Raw genomic sequence first — 23,466 nt, forward strand, 5'->3', positions numbered from 1 at the left:
ACTGCTTTTCTCCCCAGTCCCCAGTTATTTTAATGCTTGCTCAACTATTACCATCCCCTGCACAGCACTGCTGTGAGTGCATCCAAATAACAGTACCTGCGTTCTGCACGCTCCTTCTTTTTCAAGACAACATCCAGATCTTGTAATTGTTCCTCTAATTTCTCACAGAGTAATTTCTAAAGGAAGGAAACACAGTATTAGTTTATTTTATAACCGCTATTTTCACACTGAACGAACATTCAGACTCTTTACAATAAAGCCTGTATTTTTAAAACATAATAAAGCCTATCTTTTTAAAACATGAGCTCCATCATCAAGTCAAGGTTGGATGAGACTGAGCAACCTGGTCTAGTGGAAAGTGTCCCTGCCCATGGCAAAGGAGGTTGGAACGAGATGAGTTCAGTGGACACTGCAGCAAAAAGCAGAGATACCCTTTAGGATCATTTTCTTACCAAATGCTTAAGGAGCTGTAACCAAAAATGACTTTTAATTGACAAATTGTGCCTTAGTCCATGTTAATGCCCTCATTATACTATTTTCAAGGATGCTCTTCACCCTTTTACACATCTGTCATTTTTCATACTGAGGAGTACTTTAATAGCGACAGAACGAAGATATGCTATAACTACAAGTGTAAAGAAAACATTCTTACATATTCAAAATCATCACTACTTAAAAACACGCCTCAGAAGACAACTAAAAATCAACACCAAATAGTGTCATCTCACATCATGTCCAATGTCACTAGCTTACTGTCAGGCAACAGCTCTTTTGGCACAGAATTTCTCTAAAACCAAGGAAGGGGGTTGGGATCAGGCAGATTATTCTGAAAATGTGTGCAAACGGTTTCCCATTAATTTACAAAGAACAGCATCACACACTTTCTGCTTATCCTCCCAAGTACCAACCCTGCTTCTTACCTTGGAATACACGTTCATACTTGTCTATTACTTGACTACAACAACTCTGGCTCACCCAGCAGAGACAAACCATACCCTGAGATTCATCAGTAACAGCAGCTTTCTCTAACCAGCTTCTGAGCAAATGTCTCTGAAGAAGGAATAGAACTTCAGAAACAGCTACTTGCTCTGGCCACTGATCCATGCCTTGTTGCCTACTGCTTCTGCCTCCTGGATGATAACTTAAGTGTTTCTTTTGGAAAAAATTAAGACATTGTATCTTTAATACTATACTAGTCTTGTGATTTAATCAGAGATGGGAGATAATCAGTGTGACTGGAGATTCCCATCTAAAAACCAGCAACACACAGTCACTCATCATTAGCAGAACAAAGAAAGAGAAAACCATTTTACAAACTCAGTTTTACTAACGGACAGGAAGGAAGATGAGCATTCTACCATTCATCCCAGTCTATTTGTTAACAGACAAAAAAGATTATAGAAAGGACTTGTTAAAGTCCCAGCCAATCTCCACAACCACAAGGAAAGCTGCAAAGAAGAGTGAAGTCACACAGGAAGCGTACATGCTGGCAGGGCGGGCAGAACCACTCTCCGTCAGGGATGATCATCAGTGGAGGGCGAAGGCAGGCTGTGTGGTAGCCACTGTCACAAGAGTCACATAACAAAATCTGTGCAAACAAAACATGTCATGAGTATCTTTTGGCATTCACATGTAACAAGCTCCATAACTCTTTCCCCAGCCAATGCAGGAGTGTTTGGACTGTGCAAAAACAAACAAACAAAAAAAAGCCCTGTACCACTCTTCCTGCACCACACTTCCAGGGCCAAGGATGGTTTTTATGGGGAAGTTTATCTATCATGATTGTCCATGCTGACACCAGATTTCCTCTTACTGTATCTCATCAATACTTAGTACTACTGGACTATGTAGACTATGTGCCCTTAGTGTAGAATCTGATAATGCTTTCTAGATCCCAGACTAAGTGGAAAACTCCATCTGAACAAGATGTGGTATTACCTGTTTTCCCTGTGCTCTCTTATGCAGGAAAAAGGAATGCTGGCTTTTTTTCCTCAGTCAGGATAATTTTATGATCTGGGCAGCAGGGACAAAGTCTTGCAGGCCTGCAGGGCATCCACAACTAGGCAGCTATTAAAAGTTCATACTTAGTTGGGTAAAATTTGAGATATCACTTTCCATAAAACTTGAGAACAAAGCTGGCATAAGCTGTGTGTTTATCTACTGAAATATTTATCTCTAACCTCCTAAAAGTCGAACTTTCTCTCAGTTATGCTGGTGTATCTGTCAAACACTCAAGAGTGGGCCTATTTTCTGGATTCATATCAGGACTGGACATGATGACTTCCTATATAAACAGAGGAATTCATGGTGCTATCTACCACAAATAAATGAGAACAAGAAACAGCAAAATCTTCTTGTGCTCTGTCAGTGCTCAGGGTGAGATGCAGCTACATCCAATGAAGATGACTATGCAGCTATGTGGCTGTCATTGATGCCTTGGAAAATAGACATCCCACTGCTCAGGTTCTTTTTAATGTTGCTTCTTCTGCACTCATTGCAGCTGCAGGCACAACCTCAAAGCCTCACCTAGACTGATTCTCAATGGGCTAAGGTGCATTAAACATTGTAAATTATGTTATTTTTGTTTTGGCAGTCAGAACTTCTTTCCCTCCTTATTAAGGGTAACTCATCTACTCCTGAGTTTACCACCTAAAACCTAGAAGATACTTTCCTACATATAGCCACCCTGAAGGATGATGTGCCTTCAGACATCAAAGCCAATCCACCAAATCCACCCACAGAAGCTTTCCCCAAAAACCTACCAGCTCAGGATGATTGGGAAGGCCACACTTCTTGCAGGGCTCATCGTCATCAGCAGGTGGTGCTTCTTCTTCCTCCTCTTCCTCCTCTTCTTCCTCCTCCTCAGAGTTTTTTTCACTCTCAGAGTCCTCAGTCTCTTCGTTACTTGAGTATTTCCACCTGCCACGTGTCCGCGTACCCGTCCACCGAACTTTGCTTCTCTATGAGACACCATTTCAAAGAAAAAAAACACAAAGGAAGCCCACAGAGTTTCTTCTCAGATCTTAAAAAAATATTTGTCTCCAGAGTGAAATTATTCATTTCAGTCAGAACAGCTGCAGTAAATTTACAGCAGAGCATTTCAATGAATATATTGTCTTTCCAAGATCCTTAAAATGCAAACATATAAAGGGAAAAGAAATTGCATCTACATGCAGAAAGAAATTTTCAAATAAGATTTAAAAGCAGGAAGACAATTTTTTCCACTCGGCCCCTTTTTTTCTATTTTGACAAAGCCAACTTTATAGTGAACATGGTAAATTCCACACTTAAAACTTTCTGACTTTTTCATGATAACTTGCTTCAACCCAAATACATTCTTTTTTCCTCCCACCTGCCCCCCAAAGAGTTTATGCATTTTATTTTACTTTAGAAAATGCATTTGTTTCTGAAATAAGATCACTGCACCTTTTAAGTGCATAATTTCTATCTAGGTCTTCTTTCACACTTATACTTTTTTATTATTTTCCTTAAGTGAAACATGGTTCAGTTGGTGCTTCTTTTTTGCTAATCAAAGGGGCATCTACACCCTTCTATCATATAGAATGAATTCATATAATGAATGAAAAAATTTTGAATGTATATATTAGCATATTTTGAATGAGAAACAAGTTTCAATTAAAATTCAGACTATTCTGAATTATTTAAACTACTTTGTCCAACTACGATATTTTAGATTTAAAGCAACATATCGAACAGGACAAACTTTTATTCCCACTGACTGACTTGTTTCTCACACCTGTCATTCTCTCACAACTTATTGCCCCCTCCCCACAGACACTGAAAACAGAAAATAATGGAAAATAACTTCTCCAGCTTTTTCAACTCAAAATGTTTACTGAATTGTGACTAAATGATTCACAGACCTGAATAAGATGAATAAAGTAAAATGCACAAAATATTCTATTTCTCCTGCAGGGCTCACTTGTACCAAAGTAGCATTTGTCATATTGGTAAAATTTTGTTTCAGGTTCTTAACATCAGTTACTACCTGTTCAGAGATTTTACTGTTCCCTTTACTACCTTTAGCAGCAAAGGTACTTCAAATCCATGATAGTCTAAGCTTACGCTATGGATTCATCATACAGCATCACAGTTTCAAATCCAGTTTTTAGAAGACCCATCTTTAAAAAGAAAAGGAGTACCAAGATAAAAAGTAAGATATTAAAGACCCTGGTATTCTTCATCCTGTTTAAATGACAGAAGCTTTACAGTCTCACATTTCTTCCTCTATCATAATTATTTTAAAATCTCTCTAGAAAAGTACACATATTTAGATCTCTTGATCTTTCACAAATAGAGATCAACTTAAAATAGTTAAAACATCTGTAACAACAGTACTTCAAAATTCTAATGACTTTCAGGACTTAGTCTTTTACATGCTTTCTTTTTAAATTAAAATATTTAAATGAAAAATTTGTTTTTCATTTCTCCATGCATGTGACAGAATTTTTCAGTGTAGATGTTACCATTCATTGAAAAATCAACTGTTTGTTCATTTTATTAAGGTTATCCAACACAGTAGTACGTAAAGGAAACTTGCTAAATGAGTGAATGCTTTGGGAAAACTATATCAGTAAAAAATATGCTGCAATGGAAAATTAATAGGATTTTACAAGTTGATATAAAAAAATGCACTTAAAAATACAAACTCCTTATTCCTCTTTGTTTTTGTGCTGCATATCCAGAGAAAAGAGAAGATAAATTAATAAAGGGTTATTCATAAATATACAGTCTCAGAAGCACACCATACAAATGTACGTTTAACATTCTGTGATATATTTACCTCATGTACTTTTAAAGATCTATTCTGCATAAACAGAAGTTTATATCAAAATGCATGAAAATGTGTATCTCACATATGTGAGAAAAGCTAAATTATATCATGAATTCACCACAACAGTATCTTTAGCTTCTTAACTTAGAAACAGAAGTCATAATATTTTTATTCTTCCCCATTTGTTGGCTCCTTTCTAGCTTATGATCGTTCTGACCAACCAGACACCAACAAGTATCCATCTAGTAAATCCAGAGGGGTTACAAGTCTCTATTCAGCCACACAGCCAGAAGACTCACATCTGACCATGCCATTTTTTTAGAGGAATTCACTCAGGTTGATTTGGTCTACTTAGGCTGGTTTAAGTGACAGATTTTATAAACTGCCAAAGTTTATAAAAAGTCAACAGATATTAGCACTATCCTAGGGGGTGTTTTTAAATTGGTTGAATCCACTAACTGGATTGCAAAGTTAGTTTCTTGCAAAAGCTGACCAAAGGAACATAATCCTCAGGATTCCTATGTAAGGGTATATTCTCCTTATAGATAAGACTGGGGGTTTTCTTTACTCCCAAGTAATAAAACTGTATTTACCTTGTTAACTTTAGAATTTGTCTCCTTCTCCTGTTTTTTTTTATCTTCTTTTCGTTCTGGTTTTTGTGCTGCTGCAGGTTTCTCCTCTTCCTCTTCAGGTCGCTTCTTCTCAGGCTTCTGATCTCGAGTCTCTACAACTTTCGGAGTAGGCTTGGAAATTCTTGGTGACCGCCTCAACGTGCGCCCAATGCTGACCTCTTCTGGTGGTGCTTCTGTCTTTCTCTTCCGACTAGAGATCCTGATTGTTAATTTAATTCCTTCTTTTTGTCTTTCAGAAGTTATTTCTTTATTCTCTGTGGCACAGGTTTCTTCTTCAGAAACTAGCTTATATTTAAATTTGCTTTTAGGTTCTGGAGATTCCTTTTTACTCTCTGAGGAGTCCTCTAGATTAGATGCATGGGCATCATCTAATTTATCTGGCTCTGTTTTGGCAGCTTCTGGCTCTTCCTCTTGTTTTTCAGGGCTGGATTTTTCTTCTACTTTGCTCTCCTCAGGTAGAACCATTTTACTATCAGAATCCTCCTTTTCTGAAACAGGTTTCTCTACTGTAACAGGTGAAGTGGATGTAGGAGGTATCTCAGCAGCTTTTGGAGAGTTGTTTTTCTCCTCAGGCTCATCTTTATTTTTCAAAGTCTCTTCATCAGCCAGTGCAAGCTTAGGCAATTCTGCAGGAGCAGATGCATTTGGGGACATCTCTAGCTTCTCTGAACATTCTTTGGGTGGTGGCAGGCTGTCGTTTTTGAGATCAGTGGCTTGTTTCTCTTCAGTTGTTTTGGCACAGTCGTCAGAGTTTGAAGACTCTTCTGCTATTGTCTCAGTAGCTGTACTGTGAAGGGATTCTTTTTCCACAGGACTAGATTCCTCCTTTGAAGGCACTTTCTGATTAGAAACCTCAGAGACCACAGCCCCGATCTCCTTCAGCACAGTTACTGAATTTTTCTCAATCTCACACGTTTTTATAATTTTACTAACAGAATTTAGGGAGTCTGATACTTTTTCCCCACTTTTTCCATTTTTCTCTTTCAATGAGGTGCAGTCTTCCATAGCACTAGCAGAGTGTTCTGGCTTACTATTTTGTATGACACTCGGGGTTATTTTTTCACAGCTAACCTCTCCATTTACTAGCACCTTCCCATCAGGACATAAAGCAGTAATGGTAGGGACTCTCTTAAAAGCTTCTTCTTCTGGCTTCCCTTCTTCCTTCAAGACATCCTTTGTTGGAGTAACACATTTACACAGGGGCCCTTTTATTGGACTGTCATAGTCATCTGTCAGTTTAATCTCTCGCTTTTTAAGTGGTATTTTTGCCTGTTGGTCGTTTTTAAGTTTTTCACTTTCCTCCACAGATTTCTCCACAATTTCTTGCGGAGTTTTGACATTAACACAAAATTCTAACCTCTCTGGCTCATGAACTGCTATTTTGTCCATACAGCTTTTTACTTCTTTTAGGTCTTTGGGTTCTGTTTTGTTTTCCTTCACCTCTACTTTAACAGGCTTGACATTTTCCTTAAAGGAGTCACTTTCTTCCTTGACAGTTTGCTTTTCTTCAATGTGTTCTGAAGGTTTCTCTAATTTCACTATTACTGGCAATTTTATAATTTCTTTTTCTTCCACTTTCTCAATTTTAAGCACATTTTCGTCCTCTTTGACCATAGGAGGAGGAAGGCTTTCCGATTCCACTGGCTGTTCCTCTACCTCCTCTTTTTCTTCCTTGATTTTCAATTGATTTTCTGTTGACAGAGAAAAACAGCTAAGAAACAACCAAGAGACCTACAGGATTGCAAAGAACTTCACCAAAACAGAGGGCTACCTAAAAAATCCAACAGTCCAAGTCTCACACAAAGGACTCCTCTCTCACTGAATTAGTAGAAATCTGGCTTATCTAACATTGTCATTAAATAAGTGGGCTGACAATTTTTAGCTATAGAACCACTGTTCAGTCTAGCTATATACCAAGATAAACCTAAATTTCAGAAGCCAGTAGCAGAACTCTAGATTTAGGCTTCTTTCAACACACATCTCAGTCCATTCTTCAGTATTACCACAATACTTCCAGAGGATACATAAAACCTAGGCAGAGGAATGAAATCTCACTTGAGTCTCTGGACTATTTCAGAAAGCAGAATATAGTGTAAGATTCCATGGCCTTCAAGAGAAATTCCTCACAGAAATGAGTCTCCTGTTTGTACATGTTTTTATTTCAAGATATACTTAACTATTGTAGTCCAACAGTTCAGAGAAAAGACATTCAGCATTATGGCTTACGGCAAAATTCATCCAGATTCTCCAGGCAATGACTATATCTCCTACATGCAGACAATATTCTACACTCATTTCATCTGCTGTTTTTAAAACAAGCAATGAATAGTAGCATATCCCAGGAAACTTGCAGAGCTTAAAGAATCAGGTTATTCCACTTTGCTAACTCAGTTTTAGATCATTAGGGCTTGAAGTACAGTTCCAGCTTTTCAAATAAACCATACAGCTATTTTGTCACTATGCACTGCAGCTTGTTATTTATTTTTATCATAGCCTCTTGATACTTTGGGTTTTTGTATTTTACCAACCCTTTTGTGTGAGCCAGAAATAGAACTAATTAGAAAAAGCAAATACAATACCACTGTATATACCAGAACAGCAGCTCCTGCCACCTGGAAGATGCTTTTGCAAGTGTGCCACAGCTGCAAACCTAATGATGACTTTTTTTTCCTTTTACCTCACCCTTCTCCAACTGAGCTAATATAGCTTTTTTTACATGATGAGAGCTTCAGAAAGTAGTTTAAAAAAAACAGAGGAAAGGATTTGACAGCTAATGATCACAACAAAGAAATTAAGTGTTTTAGAAAAGAACAGTGAGGAGGAATTCATAGGTCTTGCATTTTCAAGTACAAGGCATGTATCCATACAAATCTCAGTATCAGGACAGTAAAGATGCATCTCTAGGGCTCCAGAAGTGGTAAGGTGCTTTAGAGGTGCACATTTTGAAGGCTCAAGGCTGGGTTTTTTTCCCCCTTCATAGAAGGGATCCCCACTCAGAGCCCCTATAAGTGCCTCTGCAAAGATATCTGTCTGTAACAGTGAGAATGAGGTATTTTCTGTGTGTCCAAATTCTGCCACTTTTACTTTATTTCTGTCTGTGTAAACTTTGTTCAGCCACTTCTTCTCAACACCACTGCTTTCTCACAAACTTCATTAAAGACAACCAGAATCCCAAAATGTTTCCATACCAAAAATCAGCAGATATTCTATAGATTATCTCCCTGAACTAATCCCAAAACATATCACATATACACAAAATGACTCAGTCAATGAACAAGCTCTCCTAACACTACCAGAGTCAATCAGTCAGGCCAGTAAACATGTAAGCATTGGGTTAAGTTACATGTATTTGCATGTACTAATTTAACGATATGCGAATAATGGCCAAAGCCAACAATGTCAGGTCCTCCAGCACGTTTTCCCCACATCTTAGCAGGGCTTTCAGTACAATCCCTAGACCACAAGGAAGAAATACTACAGTTCTCAAGTGAAAGGCTCTAAGGAATGTTCTGTGAACACACTGGCAGCACTCAAATCACTGCAAATATAAATAATTTCATTATTAATTACATACATGGGACATGGACCTGTAGGAGTGAGGCCATGAAGATGCTCAGAGGGCTGGGGCACCTTTGCTATGGAGACAGGCTGAGAGACAGGTTGTTCGGCCTGGAGAAGGATCTGGAAAGACCTTATAGCATCTCTCAGTACTTAGAGGGGTCTTACAAGACTTTTGACAAGGGCATGGAGAGAACAAACAAGGGGGAAAGGCTTTACAGTGAAAGAAGGGATTTTTAGATATTAGGAAAAAACTCTTCACCATGAGGGTGGTAAGGCATAGGCTGCCCAGCAAAGTTGTGACTGTTCCATCCCTGGAAGTGTTCAAGGTCAGGCTGGATGGGGCTCTACCAAACTGATCCAGCAGAAGATGTCTCTGCTCATCTTCTACTGATGAAGTCAGAGAGGTTGGACTAGATGGCCTTTAAAGGCCCCTTCCAACCCAAACTATTCTAAGATTCTGCAACTTGTGCCTAGAGGTGATTTTACACCAATACACAGCCTAATGCAAGTACTGAACCATGTGAGTGTGCCACAGGATTCGGGGGATTATCTACAGTAGGGACATTTAAAATGTTTCAAATGGCTGCTCCTGAATTCAACATAAAGCAAAATCATATCTGAAGAAGAGGTCTCAATCAGATGATTTAAGTTGGTTTGACTGAGACAAAAGCACCATCAGTACATGGAATGAATTCTGCAGTGTTGGTAACTATGCAGGTTGTGTTGGCACTTATATGCAGAGTTAGATACTGGAAATGCCTTAGACTGAAATCTAATTCTGCTGAGTTTTGTCACAATTTACTGCCATTTCTATAATCATCTCTTAGTACTTTCACAACAACTCATAATTTATCTAAATGCTTATTTCTTTCTTCTGTTCTACGCTGCTTGTTGCAAAGAAGGAGAATAGAATAGTAATTCTTTCTCTCTGATACTCAAAACCAAGACAAACCTTGGATAATTCCATCTATCCAGTTAACTTCTACACATTCGTAGAAACACCTACTAACACGCTGGAATACTTAAATTTTGTATCTGATTGTAAAATATTTTCCTGTATTTTAACAAAATAATAAGACCAGGTAGTAAAACTGGGGTAAAACTACTTGGGGAAACAATCTTCTAGTTTTTCATGACCTGAAAGAAGACAAGATTCTTAAAAAGTCAATTACTTCAGGCTGACTGATACTTAGCAAAATCAATGCACAAACCAACAAGTCAAACAAGTTACTAAATACGTGCAATGACATGATAATAAGGAAGGAAAAAGGTTCTTGGCTTTGATCTTGGTGATCTTTTCCAATCTAAATAATTCTGTGATTTTAATAACAATCATATAGTGGAGGCAGATAAGGACAACCTCACTTCTACAATGTTTTAGCATTTTAAATCGTTTTACTTTATTTCTTGAAATATCATGTCAACTCTGAAACATTTGAGGAAATAACCTATATTTTTCTGATTCTAACTCAAAAGCAAGAATACACACCATATCAAATACTGTCTTGATTTCAATCATGGTATTGCACAACCAGATTTTTTTGTTTTTCAAATTTTAATGTTGCTAAAACAGGAGAAGTTTGGCAGTCAATGCCCCACAAAAACATACAATAATGAGCATTTACAATAATATACAAAATGTACAGCCAAAAAAAAATGTTACTGAGAAAACATTTTTACACAGCTCTCTTCCTATAAATAAATGTTTGAGATTAAATATACACTGAAAAACCTCCCAATATATTCAGAATTTCAAAGTATTCAATATTTACTTGATTTGCATTTTTTTAAGTCCTTATCTAACACAGTAACTTTTTGTTAAGCTGAAAATTCTAACATTGCCATAGCAAAACACTTAAAAGTTTGAGAAAAGAAGGCAGAAAACCTTGTGGAGCTGCTTCTTCACCCTTTTTGGTGTCTTCATCTTCTATGCTTGGACTTTCACGTGATGAATTCTCCTGCTGAGAATTGTTGTTTTTCAACAGAGCAGGATCAATTTGTGCTTTCAAGAGCTCAAGGGTCTCAGCAAGCTCATTGCGGTTTCTAGAAGAGAAAAACACACTGTCTGATAAGCCACTTACTTACCCCAAAGGGATTCATAAAGAATAAACAAACATTATCTGCTTAAAGGAATTGCCCTGAAAATCTTACAGACTTTAATAGTGAAAACACAAGCACAGTGAAATGCTTGTCCCACCAGTGGCTGCAGCTTTGCAGTCAGAAAATTTTCAATTTATCCACACCAAAATAAAATTATGCCTTTGGAAGGACCTTATCTACTTATCCATCTTAATTCCTGTTGGGTCTGGATCCAAGCTGCTACTATTATTGTTATTTATTGTCCTCCCATTAACCATCACTGATTATTCTTTGCTATTTCTTTTTTTCTCTCAGCAGAGAACAAGCTACAGCTCTCTGCTCATGCACCAAAGAAGCAACCATATCACTTGAGTGAAATTTGCAAAAGCAAACAGCAAATTAATTTAGATATTTTTTGCAAGTGCTTATCCTAAGCATATGCAACAAACACCACCAAGTTGTCCAGAAAACTCCCATCAACTCAAATAATGACAGCAAAAAATGTTGGTGCACATCTGTATGAGTGTGAATCTCAGTGCACTGTAACTCCTTATTTAAACTACACATCCAACTATAAAAAAACCCACCTCAATTTATAAAGGATTTGAGCCATAATTGAACAGTCATTGCTTTCTTAATGGACTAGAATAATAAGGCTCTCATATCTGTTTTTCAAAGTCAATGTTCAGCAATTTGTTTTCCCCAGGTTTACAGAATGAAAGGAAGCCTGCAACAATCTCAATATCTAGAGTCTCATGGGTTTTAAAATCATTTCAGATTTCTTAATGCATTACTGTGGTTTACTGCTGGAAGCGTGGAGTGTTAGAACCTTCTCAGCAGAACCCTGGTTTCTTCTTTTGGCAATGAGTTTTGAAGTCTATAGTGCGTGGAAGAGACAGATGATGCATGGATCAGCTCTTGATCTGTTTGTCTGGATACACTTACTTTATTCCCCCACATCAGCTGTCTACATGTAAATCATAGAAATACTTATTTTATGGCCCATTGATAGTGGTTTAAACACTTTTGTATGACTCCCTCAGTTACTGAAGCCACGGCAGTGTAAATAACCTTCCAGTAGTTTGGGCTGGAAGGGACCATCAAAAACCATCCAGTTCCAACTTCCCTGCCATGGACATCTTCTGCAAGACCAAGTTGCTTTTGAGCAACTATCAAATCTGGCCTTGAACACTTCCTGGAATGGGGCAGCCACAGCTTCTCTAAGCCACCTGTGCTGCTGCCTCACCACTCCCACAAAATTTCTCTGTAATATCAAATCTAAACCTGCCCTGTCAGTTTGAAGCTATTCCCCCTTGTCCTGTCACTACATGCCTCTGTAACAAATCCCTCTCTCCTTTCCCTGAGTTCCTTTAGGTACTAGAAAGTCTCTGAGTTCTCCCTGGATCCTTTTCTTCTCCTGGCTGAACAATCCCAAGTCTCTTAGCCTGTCTTCATAGGAGAGGTGCTCCAGCCCTCGGAGCATCTCCATGGCCTCCTCTGGATTCCTTCCAGCAGGAGTAATTGCAATATAATTTCCCCAAGAACAAATCTGTCCACTTATAGCTTTCCTAACAAAGCTGAAGTTAAAGAAGCAAGAGTGTTCTGTTTTCTAAGGCATTTAGCTGGCCAGTAAGCAATATGGAGCCACCATCCTCAAGACAGTCTTCTCTTGCTACCCTTTCTACATATTCATTGTAGCTTGAACTAGCAGGAAACAAATTATGCGATGGCTGCTACCAACAAATCTGTAAACTATTTCTGTACATGATTTTTCACTAGAACATAGATATCAATGCAGAAAATCCCACTGTCATGACTCCTACTGTGTGAGAAATGAAGACTTATTGAAATACCCCACAAAACAAAAAGAAGGAATACCTAACGATGCACTTCCATGTGGATCCATCCTGGTCATCCTGTTCTTCAATGTACATTCTGACATTATGCTCTTGATCCAGCTGATACCAGTACATGAGGCCGTCCTTGTCCCGACCAATGGGCTGCAGACGCATGGCATCAGCATCCTCCTCGTTAATGATATTCTTAAACTTTAGATTGTCATCAAACTGACATTCGCAGAGATACTGAAAAAGTAGAAAGACTGGTAAGATATCAAGAATATAAACAGAAAGAAGAAAATCAGCTCATTTCATTTCAGTGTGATTTGGAACTTGTTTCTCTCTGTTGGATCTGTGTGTTAGCTGTAGCTATCGGGTTTTTCCAGACCATGTTTTTAAATGAGATACAAGGGTTTGTGTTGTTTTTTTTAACCTTTTTTAGAAAGCTTATTCTCAATTTTTATTACATAGTACAAATGATCTCATTCTACAATAGAACCCATAACACCTCGGAACCAACACTGACAATTTTGTCAAGACCACAAAACATGAAGTCTCATTTTGCCTTTGGAATTCAGCAAGGTAACAAACACATTTTAAAGTGTGTATTGCACAGGCAAAGAGCTCTTGACAAAGCAGGATGCATGATACTACTTTCATACAAAGTGTGAAAAATATGCAAACAAAGTGTTACACGCAGTTTGGGCCCATTCCGCTACAATGAATAATATGATGTCTATTTCCAAGATCAGCTATGTATTTAATATATGCACTCATGGTTCAGTCAAGTTAAATTTGCAAAACCTTAAAGTGAGGGAGGAAGCAGTAATTTAGAACCTTAGCTGATGAATGTGTACCTTCAGAATCCCCAGTTTGCATTCAACACTCATTTCTAGGTATCCTTTTTTTTCCATCTCCCAAGCCCAAGTGCTGTTGAATTCTTGACATATCTGTTAGAAACAAAATAAGCAGATTTCTAAGGTTAGGAGAAGAAAATCAACTTTAAACTTTTTCATTAGTAGTACCTTAATACAGTAATTAATTCTACATGATCTCTTTGGGATTGCAGTCAGAAAGTCTTGTTACAGAAAAACAAAATGTAAAACTGAGGCACGTTAGCAAGCACTATAGAATTTTTATGGAAAAGGAGATCATCGAGGTCCTGATTCTACCACATTCTCTAAATATCCTAAATTAGGTAGGATGACTCTGGAATGGGAAGGTATAATTGTCTTTGCTGTGCACATATCTCACATTTTTCTATTTCTGTCTATTTAGAATATAAATTCTCTCAAGCAGACATGACTTCCTATTGTATCTCCTTGCAGCACTTAGTAGACAAGTTGCCAGGTTCTCTTGGGACCCCCTAACTCCTTCAACTGTATGGCAGGTAACAAATGTAACAGCTACTCCCTCCACACTGTGGAATTATTATTCTTTACAAATTATCTTAAGCTTCAAGCTGCTTGACAAATATTTTAAAATATTCTAAGTATAGACAATTTCAACTTAAAGCAAATAGATTCAACCACATCCATATGGGGGAAAAGAATCCTAGGACCAGAAAAAGCAGCAATAGAGGAGAGATACACTGAATCAGCATGAGCTCCAATAATAAATGTGAAGAAGAAATTCCCTCTCCTCCTAAACAACTCAGACATACTTAAGACAACTCTCATGAAGAGACAAGCTGCTCCTCAATTGAGGATGCATGGTGGGATGTCCAGTCAGTGAGGCTATTCCAGAGGAGGCAAAAGCTGATCACTGTTACACCTCCAGCTGGAATTATTTTGAAGTGCTATTGCTGAATCAGAACTGTCAAATCAGTGCATGAGGTGCTGCTGCCCTTCAGTCCAAAAGGCTGGACTTGATCAAAACAGGGCAATCTCCCAATCAACAAATTATTATTAAATATAAGAGTTACCAAGCTACTTAGAAACCTGCCCATCACATCTGAATGCAGCTTTCTCTGGAAACAGCAGCAAAAATAATCCTAAATTTCACCTACCAAAAATGCAGATTAACTGATTCATAATGTAAAACTCCACCTGAGCTCCAAACAAGCCAAGGGGCTGCTACCCTCCCCTGTCCCCACAGCCACACCACCAACCTTCCATTACCCCTAATACTGATACCATTTCTCAAGTGTACAAGGGTACAAGCTGTTAGGTCAGCTCAGCCTCACCATAGATCATACTTTGACTTTAAGCTGTGACCTACAGAGAACAGTGAAGAGCACTCTGGTCACAAGGGATCCTGCTGAAGAGTAGCTTTTCCTGCTCTGAAGTTAAGGAATATTACACAGGGACTTCTCTGATACCAAGCCAAAGCTGAGAGCAGGAGACAATTGCTGCTCGCTCACTAAATGAGGCTACTCCACTTTCTCTCTCTTTTTCAACCATGTAATATGAAGAACACTGGGAAACTGTATATCAAAACCCTTGCTCAGGGCATATTCCAGTTGCTGTTCATTACTTACTCATTAAGTATGAGAGTAATAATGAGAAGCTTCATGTTCTACAAAGTGTGTGACTGTCAAAGCAAAAGCTTTGAGACATCTGAGCTGATGAAGCATCTGTTCAAACTTAAATGACTACATTTTGACAATTAAAAATCAGATAATTGTACTTTCTCCAGACAAGTACAGTCACAACCCTGAACTACAGATCTCATTGATCCAGGCTCTGCTAAAATCTTAGTTTCTGCCTTCCTAGAGAGGACACTTCACACTGATAACAAAGCGCTGCTTGCAGGAACTGCTGGCTTCTGCATGCCAAGAGTGGTCAGCACCTTCCCACCCTGCAAGGAATGCTGAAACACCTCTCTCAAATAATTCTAAAGCAGCTATGATGGCATCCCACACTATTACCATGTTCCAAATGTTCACTTTATACAAGGAAAACAGGAACACAAAAAATTAGTCTCCTCAACTGAGACTACAGACACCTGAATTCTAACAATCAGAAATGCGTTTAGAATGTGCTGATTTTGGGTTGAAGGTTTCAGATGGACCAGTGCAGAGAAATGTAAGGTATGTTTGACAATATTCAAGTAAAACACTTTGTCAGGAGGCAGTGCAATGTGACCTTACTACATGTTTCTCAAAATCAGCTAAGCTGGACACTTCCTCTTAGTTGTTGGAATGCTTAGGACCAATCATTTCTTTAACTCAGCCATACACGACCACTAGACATTCCTTGTGCAGAGGAGGAGAGTCAGACTCACAGAGACCTACAGCCATTTTCTTCCATAAAAGATAAGTGCACATAGTGGTGGATCACCACCAGAAGAGGGACAGGGAAGAACTCTCAACTACCATGTTCACTTCCTATCCCAAAATATATCCATCTGTCAAAATACCAGTCACAGCTTAAAGACAATTTTTATTATACTCTTTTATATGCACAACAATCAAGTAAAGCACATTTTATAATTAGTTGGTATATAAACAAAATATAAAAATACATACATGAATAAGTATTAAGAGCATGTAAGTCTGAATGTCCTCCACTAAAGTTTCTGCCTAAATAAGAACATCTAGAATATATCAAGCCCTGTTTTATCAAAGCAACACATCAGTAATTTCTAACAAAGGAAAAACAGGTCAACTTTGCCTCTTAGAGTGTCATCAATAATATGTGGAACAATACTGCAGATCAGGGAAAAATGCTCTCAGTGGTTCCACACCTTTTCAGTTTTTCCTGGCTTTTGTGAAATTTCCCAATACTCTTCCTTGCTTTTCTAAATTAATCATACTCCTTTGAAATGGGGACAATATTAGCATACCTTTCTAATTAGTTATATTCAAATTCCTTTGTTCTTCAAGGTTCCTTTGAACCATTGGCCAGAATAAGCTTCAAGTTAGCTCTGGAGACTGTTAAATGAAGTAGAATTTATTAACACTTACTTGGTCTTAATAGGGGTGTGAGGGAGGGTTTCCTTACTGCTTCCCTGAAGAAGAATTTCCAAATTGCTTTGAAGAAGATTTTTCCAAACTACTCCCTCAAACTTGTTTTATCGCCCTGCTTTCTGCTTACCACACAACTGGTAAGTGGCTCCAGTGGAGTATAAGTTCACGAGTCAGAGTTGGATTTTCTCTGTTTGCTGCAATAGTTTTTGGGTTTATTAAGGAATTTAACACAATTCAGTAACCACAGTACTGGTAATACACAAAGTACACACAAGTTACACAAATGATTACATTACTATTTTTAAAAATTATCATCAATGCTTTACAATTGGTTAATGGGTCAGAATTAAAGGTCCTTTTGCAGGTTACTCCTCAACACATTCCCAGCCCTAAAAACATCATCATCTTAAAGGGTACACAAACCTCCAGACAAATTCATACCTCTGTAGAGCTTACAGGCAGCATTTAAGGGGGAGACCTGCAGCTGGATTTGCCAAGTGCCATTATTTGTACAGTTGCTATTACTATGATGTTGTATTTCTAAGCCAGATGTGATCACAGTTGTACAGACAATAACAAGATTACAGTTCTGTGGATTAAATGACATATGGAAGATATCCAGAGGGGAAATGGTAACCTATTAGTTTTGACGATCCATATATTTTCAGTTTTTGAAGCAGTGTAAATTATTTAAACAGGAAACTATTTGTATGTAAAGTGTCAACAAAGACACAGTCGCAATTAAAATACCAAGACAGAATTATGTAAAACAATGGGATGCTCTATTTTTACTGATGCATAATTACATTTTCATCTTAGCTGCACCATTCTGAGCATGCAGATACAAATCACTGCAATACTTTCTTTTATGATTAACACATTCTACAAGACCTCTGTATGGTTCCTGTATGAATGTCAGCCAAATCACAATAATTAAATCATATTTGGACAAGTGATATACAAATGAACTGCTACTGTATAAATCTCTGCTCAATTTAACCCATTTGCAGGCTACTAAATCTTCTTTATTTAGGGTCTTAATACTCAAGAGCCAATTATGAGGGTGGACATTCTTATGTGCAGAATATGGCACCTATTTTCAGAGACTTTTTTTCCACGAGCCTAGGCAGACTGCAAGTTAAGCTGGGATCTGATGCATGTGTGTTGATGCTGCCACAGCCCAAGGCTCCAGTAGCTCAAACTAGGGCTTGCTCACACAACTGCTCATCACAACCATATTCCATTACAGAATAATACAACACGCATATTGTACCTTGATCAAGTATTTTTCCCATCTGTCTGCTGTGACAGACTTCCCAATCTTTCTCATCAGTTTCAAGTGAAGCTCCACCAATTCTTTTGGGACTGCAGTATTGAGAGAGAGAAAAAGAAAAATAAAAGAAAAGAAGTCGTTAAATCTGGTGCAAATATTCTTCAATGCTAAACACTGATAACAATGAAACACTGTGACAAAGTAAGACATTTTAATAAAACAAACTTCTTGCTGCTGAAGAGCCACCCTGCAACTGAGAGATGAAGGAAGGCTAATTTAATCGTGAGTCTTTTTGTTCAAATTTATATTTAGGATAATCATGACCCTTCAATTCAAGAATACAGAGCTCAGTGATAAACCTGTGGAAATTCTGGCAGTGTTAAAACCACAACTATACAGGAACTACTCTAGTGAAACACCTACAAAAATAATAGTGCAAGGAGCCCACCTGCAGCTGCCTCCTGAAACCCCAAAGCCATATTCTGCACTATGCCTGGAATATCACTGGATCCAAACTATTTTTCACCAGGGGCATGGGGTATGGAAGAAATGTTGCTGAAACTCCATTCTCATAGATGTAGCTTTGCTATACACTTACTCTCTCTTGTAATGGAGGGGCAGAGAGGTATTCGAGATACAGGGCTTGAGGAATTTGCCAGAAGTGCTGCAGAGTACAGCTGCACCAGTGCTATCACAAAAATCAAAGTTTTCCGACCAAACTTGTGTATCTTAGTGTACACTCCTCAGATACAACTTCAACAGCTTGTCTCAGCTCACATCTGTGATTTATAAATCAATTTGGCACCACCAAGTGGCAAATTCGCAGAACATTGATTTTGTAAGTTAATGAGTAGCATAACTTCCAAAAAATATGCAATGCATAATCATTAATATAATTCTACATGCCCAATGATATCAGCTTTCTCATCTGTAATTTGTTGAGGAAAACTTCAAAAATTATCTTCTCAAGTACTTTTATTTCTCTACTCTTTGGATACAATTTTATATTCTAAAAGCATTTTCAGTACTCCATGTACACACACGTTGAAAGCTTTAAACCTAAGAATTTTTATTCTCATAATTTATAACTATGATTTTTCTGCTGGTCCAGTAGCATTATTTGACACAGGATAAACAGCTAGAGCATCAAATGTGTTTGTTCTAAACTATATATATCACTGTGATGCTTGTTCCTTTACTCATTTATACATTCACCTGTGTGAATCTTTTCAATATCTAACTTGAATTCACCCAACCATTTTTTGTCTTTCAATCAAATGCCTTGATTTTCAGATGAACATATTGAATTGCTAAAAGATCAGTTTGATGAAAATGCTCGTGTTGTTTCAGAAATAAAAGAAATTTCATACACAAACTCCTTCAATAAATAAAAGTACCTGGTACCCTCAAAGAGACCTCTTTTCAGTGTAGATAATTCATAAGCAACAAGTCCTGACTTGCTCTCTTTCATTCCATTTCCATATAAAATATTTCCATTACATATTGAAGACACTTAGTACCTCTCCTTGCTTTTCCTGAAAAATGCTGCTTTTCATCATTTTGAACTAACACCAATTTTAAAAGGAACAAGATCAAAGGTCTTAACCCCAATAAGTGCCAAGCAGCTGGCACTAACAAAATTAAGCACAAAGCACTTTATACACATGAGCAATTCTATCTATGTTGTCATACAATTAAACCTCTGCTTGTGTTTGTGTGACATGGAACTGAGCCAGAGTATTCCAAATCTTGCTGAATCAAAGCTTTTGTTCAGCATCTTTTTTGTTTTTAAATCAGACCTCTTTTTATGGGTACATATTGATAGAAATCCTAGTTTAAAGAAGCACAGGTGAGTTGTTTAAAACAATCAAATTCCCAGTCACCACAAAAATCTCTCCTAGAGATTTAGTGTTAGGAAAAAAATGGAGAACATGAAAAATTGCCAAAGTTGGAGTAACATGCACACTCTTAGGTCAGCACTTCCTGTGAACTGTATTAGTACCTACAGAAACCTCACTTTTCTCAGTTTCAGCATTTCAATTCTTGTATTTCTAGGATTTTCACAATGTATCGATGTGATTACTTCTACAAACTTTACAAAACACTTCACACCCATTCTCTCTTTACTACCCTTTCAAGATGCTTTTCATTATTACAGAATATAAATTACTGGATTTCTAGGTTGCCTTTTTGCCTCTTCCCTTCACTGACAGGAATCCTACAGTATCCTCCTGGTGTAATGAAGGAGGCAGGAGGTTTGGAGAAGAAAACTGATGTTTAGTTTGCTCTCTAGGGAGTGTGTGAAGTGCAACCTGACCTGCCACATGCCCCAACAACCACAGGAGCAGAAGCCTACAGGACTGACAAACAAGCTCTGTATTAAGTCCAAAGTAACTGTAAATAATACAGGATGTGCACCTGACTTGTCCAAAAACACCAGCTAAGGGAGATGGCCTAGAAAGGCTAAAGAGTGGTGGCAAATCTCTCCCAGAGCACTTAGCTGGCAGGGAGTAAAACTGCACTGGTAAACACAACTAATATTTCAATCCTCTCAGAAATGCATTGAACCTGCATAACTATAAATTATTAACTTTCATTTGTTCTATGGAGAGACTATAGAGAGAATTCCTGACAAGAGCTCATTGAATTGAGACATCCGTAAGGATCATTTTTACAACAATGTTCTATCCTACATGTAAGAGAAAGAACATAACACCGAAAAGGATGAACATAATGTAATTTGAACATTATGTATTTTGGGTGGTGTTGCCAGCTGGTTTCAGCAAATAACAACAGTAGACTACTATCTCCTTTGCACAATTTCATCCCATTCATGTGGGACTTGCACCACTCATTTCAAGAACTTGTATAAGAATGTTCTGCATTTGTAAAAAATTCACATAAGGGAAGAAACAATACACAGCACCCTTCTTGTATAATTGCCATTGTGTGTGAGGTTCTGATCAAAAAAAGTATGATGGAATATATTTTTAAAACGCCTCTAAATTTGAATTATATTCTCAAACTTTTATGAAACTTTGGTCTCTATGGAAAGTAACACAGGAGTTCTCTAAAACCTTCCCAGAATATCCTTAAGCAGTGGAGAAAACACCAGGATTATGCACAGGGCTAACAGCATTTGTACAGCACTTTTGTAAAAGAAGAACTATTTTAAAAATTGGCTATAATTAAAGCATGGCACATTCTGCTAGATATTCAAAAATACATACTTTTCATAGGAAGAAGTCATAAGCCAGGAAGAATGAGTCACTATATACAATTACAAGGCTTCTGGTAGAGTTCAGCCCATTTGTTAAGCCCTACACTTCCCTGGAGGGTAGGCTGTCATCTGGGCCTCACACAGTATCCTTTGAACACCATTCTGCCTACTCCAGCATTCCAGGGAGCATCCTATACATCAGTCACACGTCTAATAAATTTGGGAACATCAGAATAATTGAAATGGAAGAGAAAACCTACAAACATGTGAAAACTCCATCATCTGGCTAGAAAAGTTGTAACTTTCAAACACATACACAACCATAGATTAAAGGCAACTTCTTGTATAACCATAACCCTATTTCACCTCTATTTTCCCTGCCAAAATGAAAAGGCTTTCAACTCACCTAAAAATCCTGAAACAGCCAATGAAAACAGAAAATATGACTAAGTTCTGAGTCCAGAAGGGACAATGGGGGAATCTATTATTTTGAAAATTATTATTAAAAAAAAAAAAAAGACCTTAGCATCAGAGCAGATCTGGAGTGCTGGACACAGAGAGGAAGATCAGAACCATGATGTATACAGAGCACCTGGTACTGATGTGGATTGTAAAGCCTATGCCTACTGTCCTCCTTCGGGGACCCAGGAACAGAACACTAAACTCTTAGTGCTGGGGAGACCTGGGCTAAAGGGAACAAAAAATAAAACTCTGGGATGTAAAGGCCGCTGGCAGTTTTCATGCTTCATGAACACAAACAGGTCTTCCCAGTTACACTAGTAAACCATTTTCCATGCTAACTTGTTTTGGCAAGTGGAGGAAATAAAATGACTCATAAGACATACATGGCAAATATTTCCATTAACTGTATGTTCTTTTTCATCCTTCTGCCTTGACCAAAACTACCTCTGCACGCTATGACTGCACTGTCAAATAACACCACACTGAGCAAGAGGACTGCTGAGATTGATGAGATCATTAATGAGCTCCCACCTCCTTTCTGCTAAGGGAAGGTAGCTCCCATCAACCTGCACACAGCTGATGCGGATTAGCTACTGGCACCCTGCATGGAGTTTAATGGCAAATAGAAGACGGTTTCCACCCTGCTCAAATCACTCTGCTGTGAGTCCCACACGGAGCTGTCCTGGAGGCACAGGCAAAGGCAAGAGCATCTCCTCAGACATCAGTAAAGAGTCAGTACATGGCCACTGTGAAACAGGCTGCACAGAGAAGCAGTGGATGCCCCACCCCCGCAAGTGCTCAAGGCCAGGCTGGATGGAGGAGTGTGGTCTAGTGGAAGGTGTCTCGGCCCACAGCAGAGTGGTTGGAATGATATTTAGGGTCCCTTCCAACCCAAACCATTCTATGATATTTTACCACTTAGCCCATCACACTAACCACACTGTTAATTCCCTTTACAGACAGGTACTTAGGCATAAATTTGCTTAAAACCAGTCAGCTGCATCCCTTACGAAAGGCACAAGAGTTCCCAATAGACATATGACCACATTTCTGGCATCTTTAGTATTCTCCTTCGTTTCTGTGTGAAGTCTGAAGTCCCACGAGCAGTCTGAGGCAGCAAACATCTTGTCTTCTAGATTAGTTTCAACCAAAGAGAAGTCCCTCATCTGTTTCATTAAACAACTAGCAAACACAAAAAAGAAAGGGAATAGTATCTCCCCTTTGGGATCAGCACTGGTTTATGATAACATAAATATTCTTCTTAAAGAACTATCTAACTTGTTTCTTATCTCAACTCAGTATAAGGAAAATGTGAGATCTTTTGAGTTATTAATAGAAGTTTATACATCACAGAGAAAAATGGCAGCCTTGGTATGAACTTGGCATGATAGATAAATGGAAAGACAAAACCCCCTAGTCTGAAACCAGGCAAGAAATTTCAGTAAACCTCTGATAAAAAAATTGTGGCAATAAGGAGCCACATCTTCATGCAGCAAGCTTGGCATAAAAATAATAAATTGGAATCATGTGACCTCATGAGAAAAAGAGCAGTTGTTCCTGTTTGAAAGGACAATCTAAATATCTTATTTTCTGAGTCACTTGATGAGTATTATCCTACCAAACTGTATTCCTACCAAAAAAAAAAGATACACAGGAAAGGGGAAAAAATGAAACTGCTCTGCCTCCTGAGTGCATG

General features: G+C 38.1%; 1 protein-coding gene across 1 annotated transcript in view; it reads right to left on the reverse strand.

Moving 5' to 3' along the window:
* RSF1 (remodeling and spacing factor 1) overlaps positions 1-23,466 on the reverse strand; it is a 60,864-nt gene that overhangs the window by 17,316 nt on the left and 20,082 nt on the right. The window contains exons 2-9 of the mRNA XM_014887356.2: positions 18,089-18,180; positions 13,763-13,855; positions 12,946-13,151; positions 10,874-11,031; positions 5,389-7,118; positions 2,763-2,960; positions 1,484-1,588; positions 97-176 (exon numbers count right to left, since the gene is read on the reverse strand). Of these exons, the coding sequence (XP_014742842.2) occupies positions 97-176; positions 1,484-1,588; positions 2,763-2,960; positions 5,389-7,118; positions 10,874-11,031; positions 12,946-13,151; positions 13,763-13,855; positions 18,089-18,180 (2,662 nt within the window). The remainder of the gene's footprint in view (positions 1-96; positions 177-1,483; positions 1,589-2,762; positions 2,961-5,388; positions 7,119-10,873; positions 11,032-12,945; positions 13,152-13,762; positions 13,856-18,088; positions 18,181-23,466) is intronic.

Source organism: Sturnus vulgaris, chromosome 2 (genome assembly GCF_052056855.1).
Source record: "Sturnus vulgaris isolate bStuVul1 chromosome 2, bStuVul1.hap1, whole genome shotgun sequence".
In the NCBI taxonomy this organism is placed as follows: Eukaryota; Metazoa; Chordata; class Aves; order Passeriformes; family Sturnidae; genus Sturnus; species Sturnus vulgaris.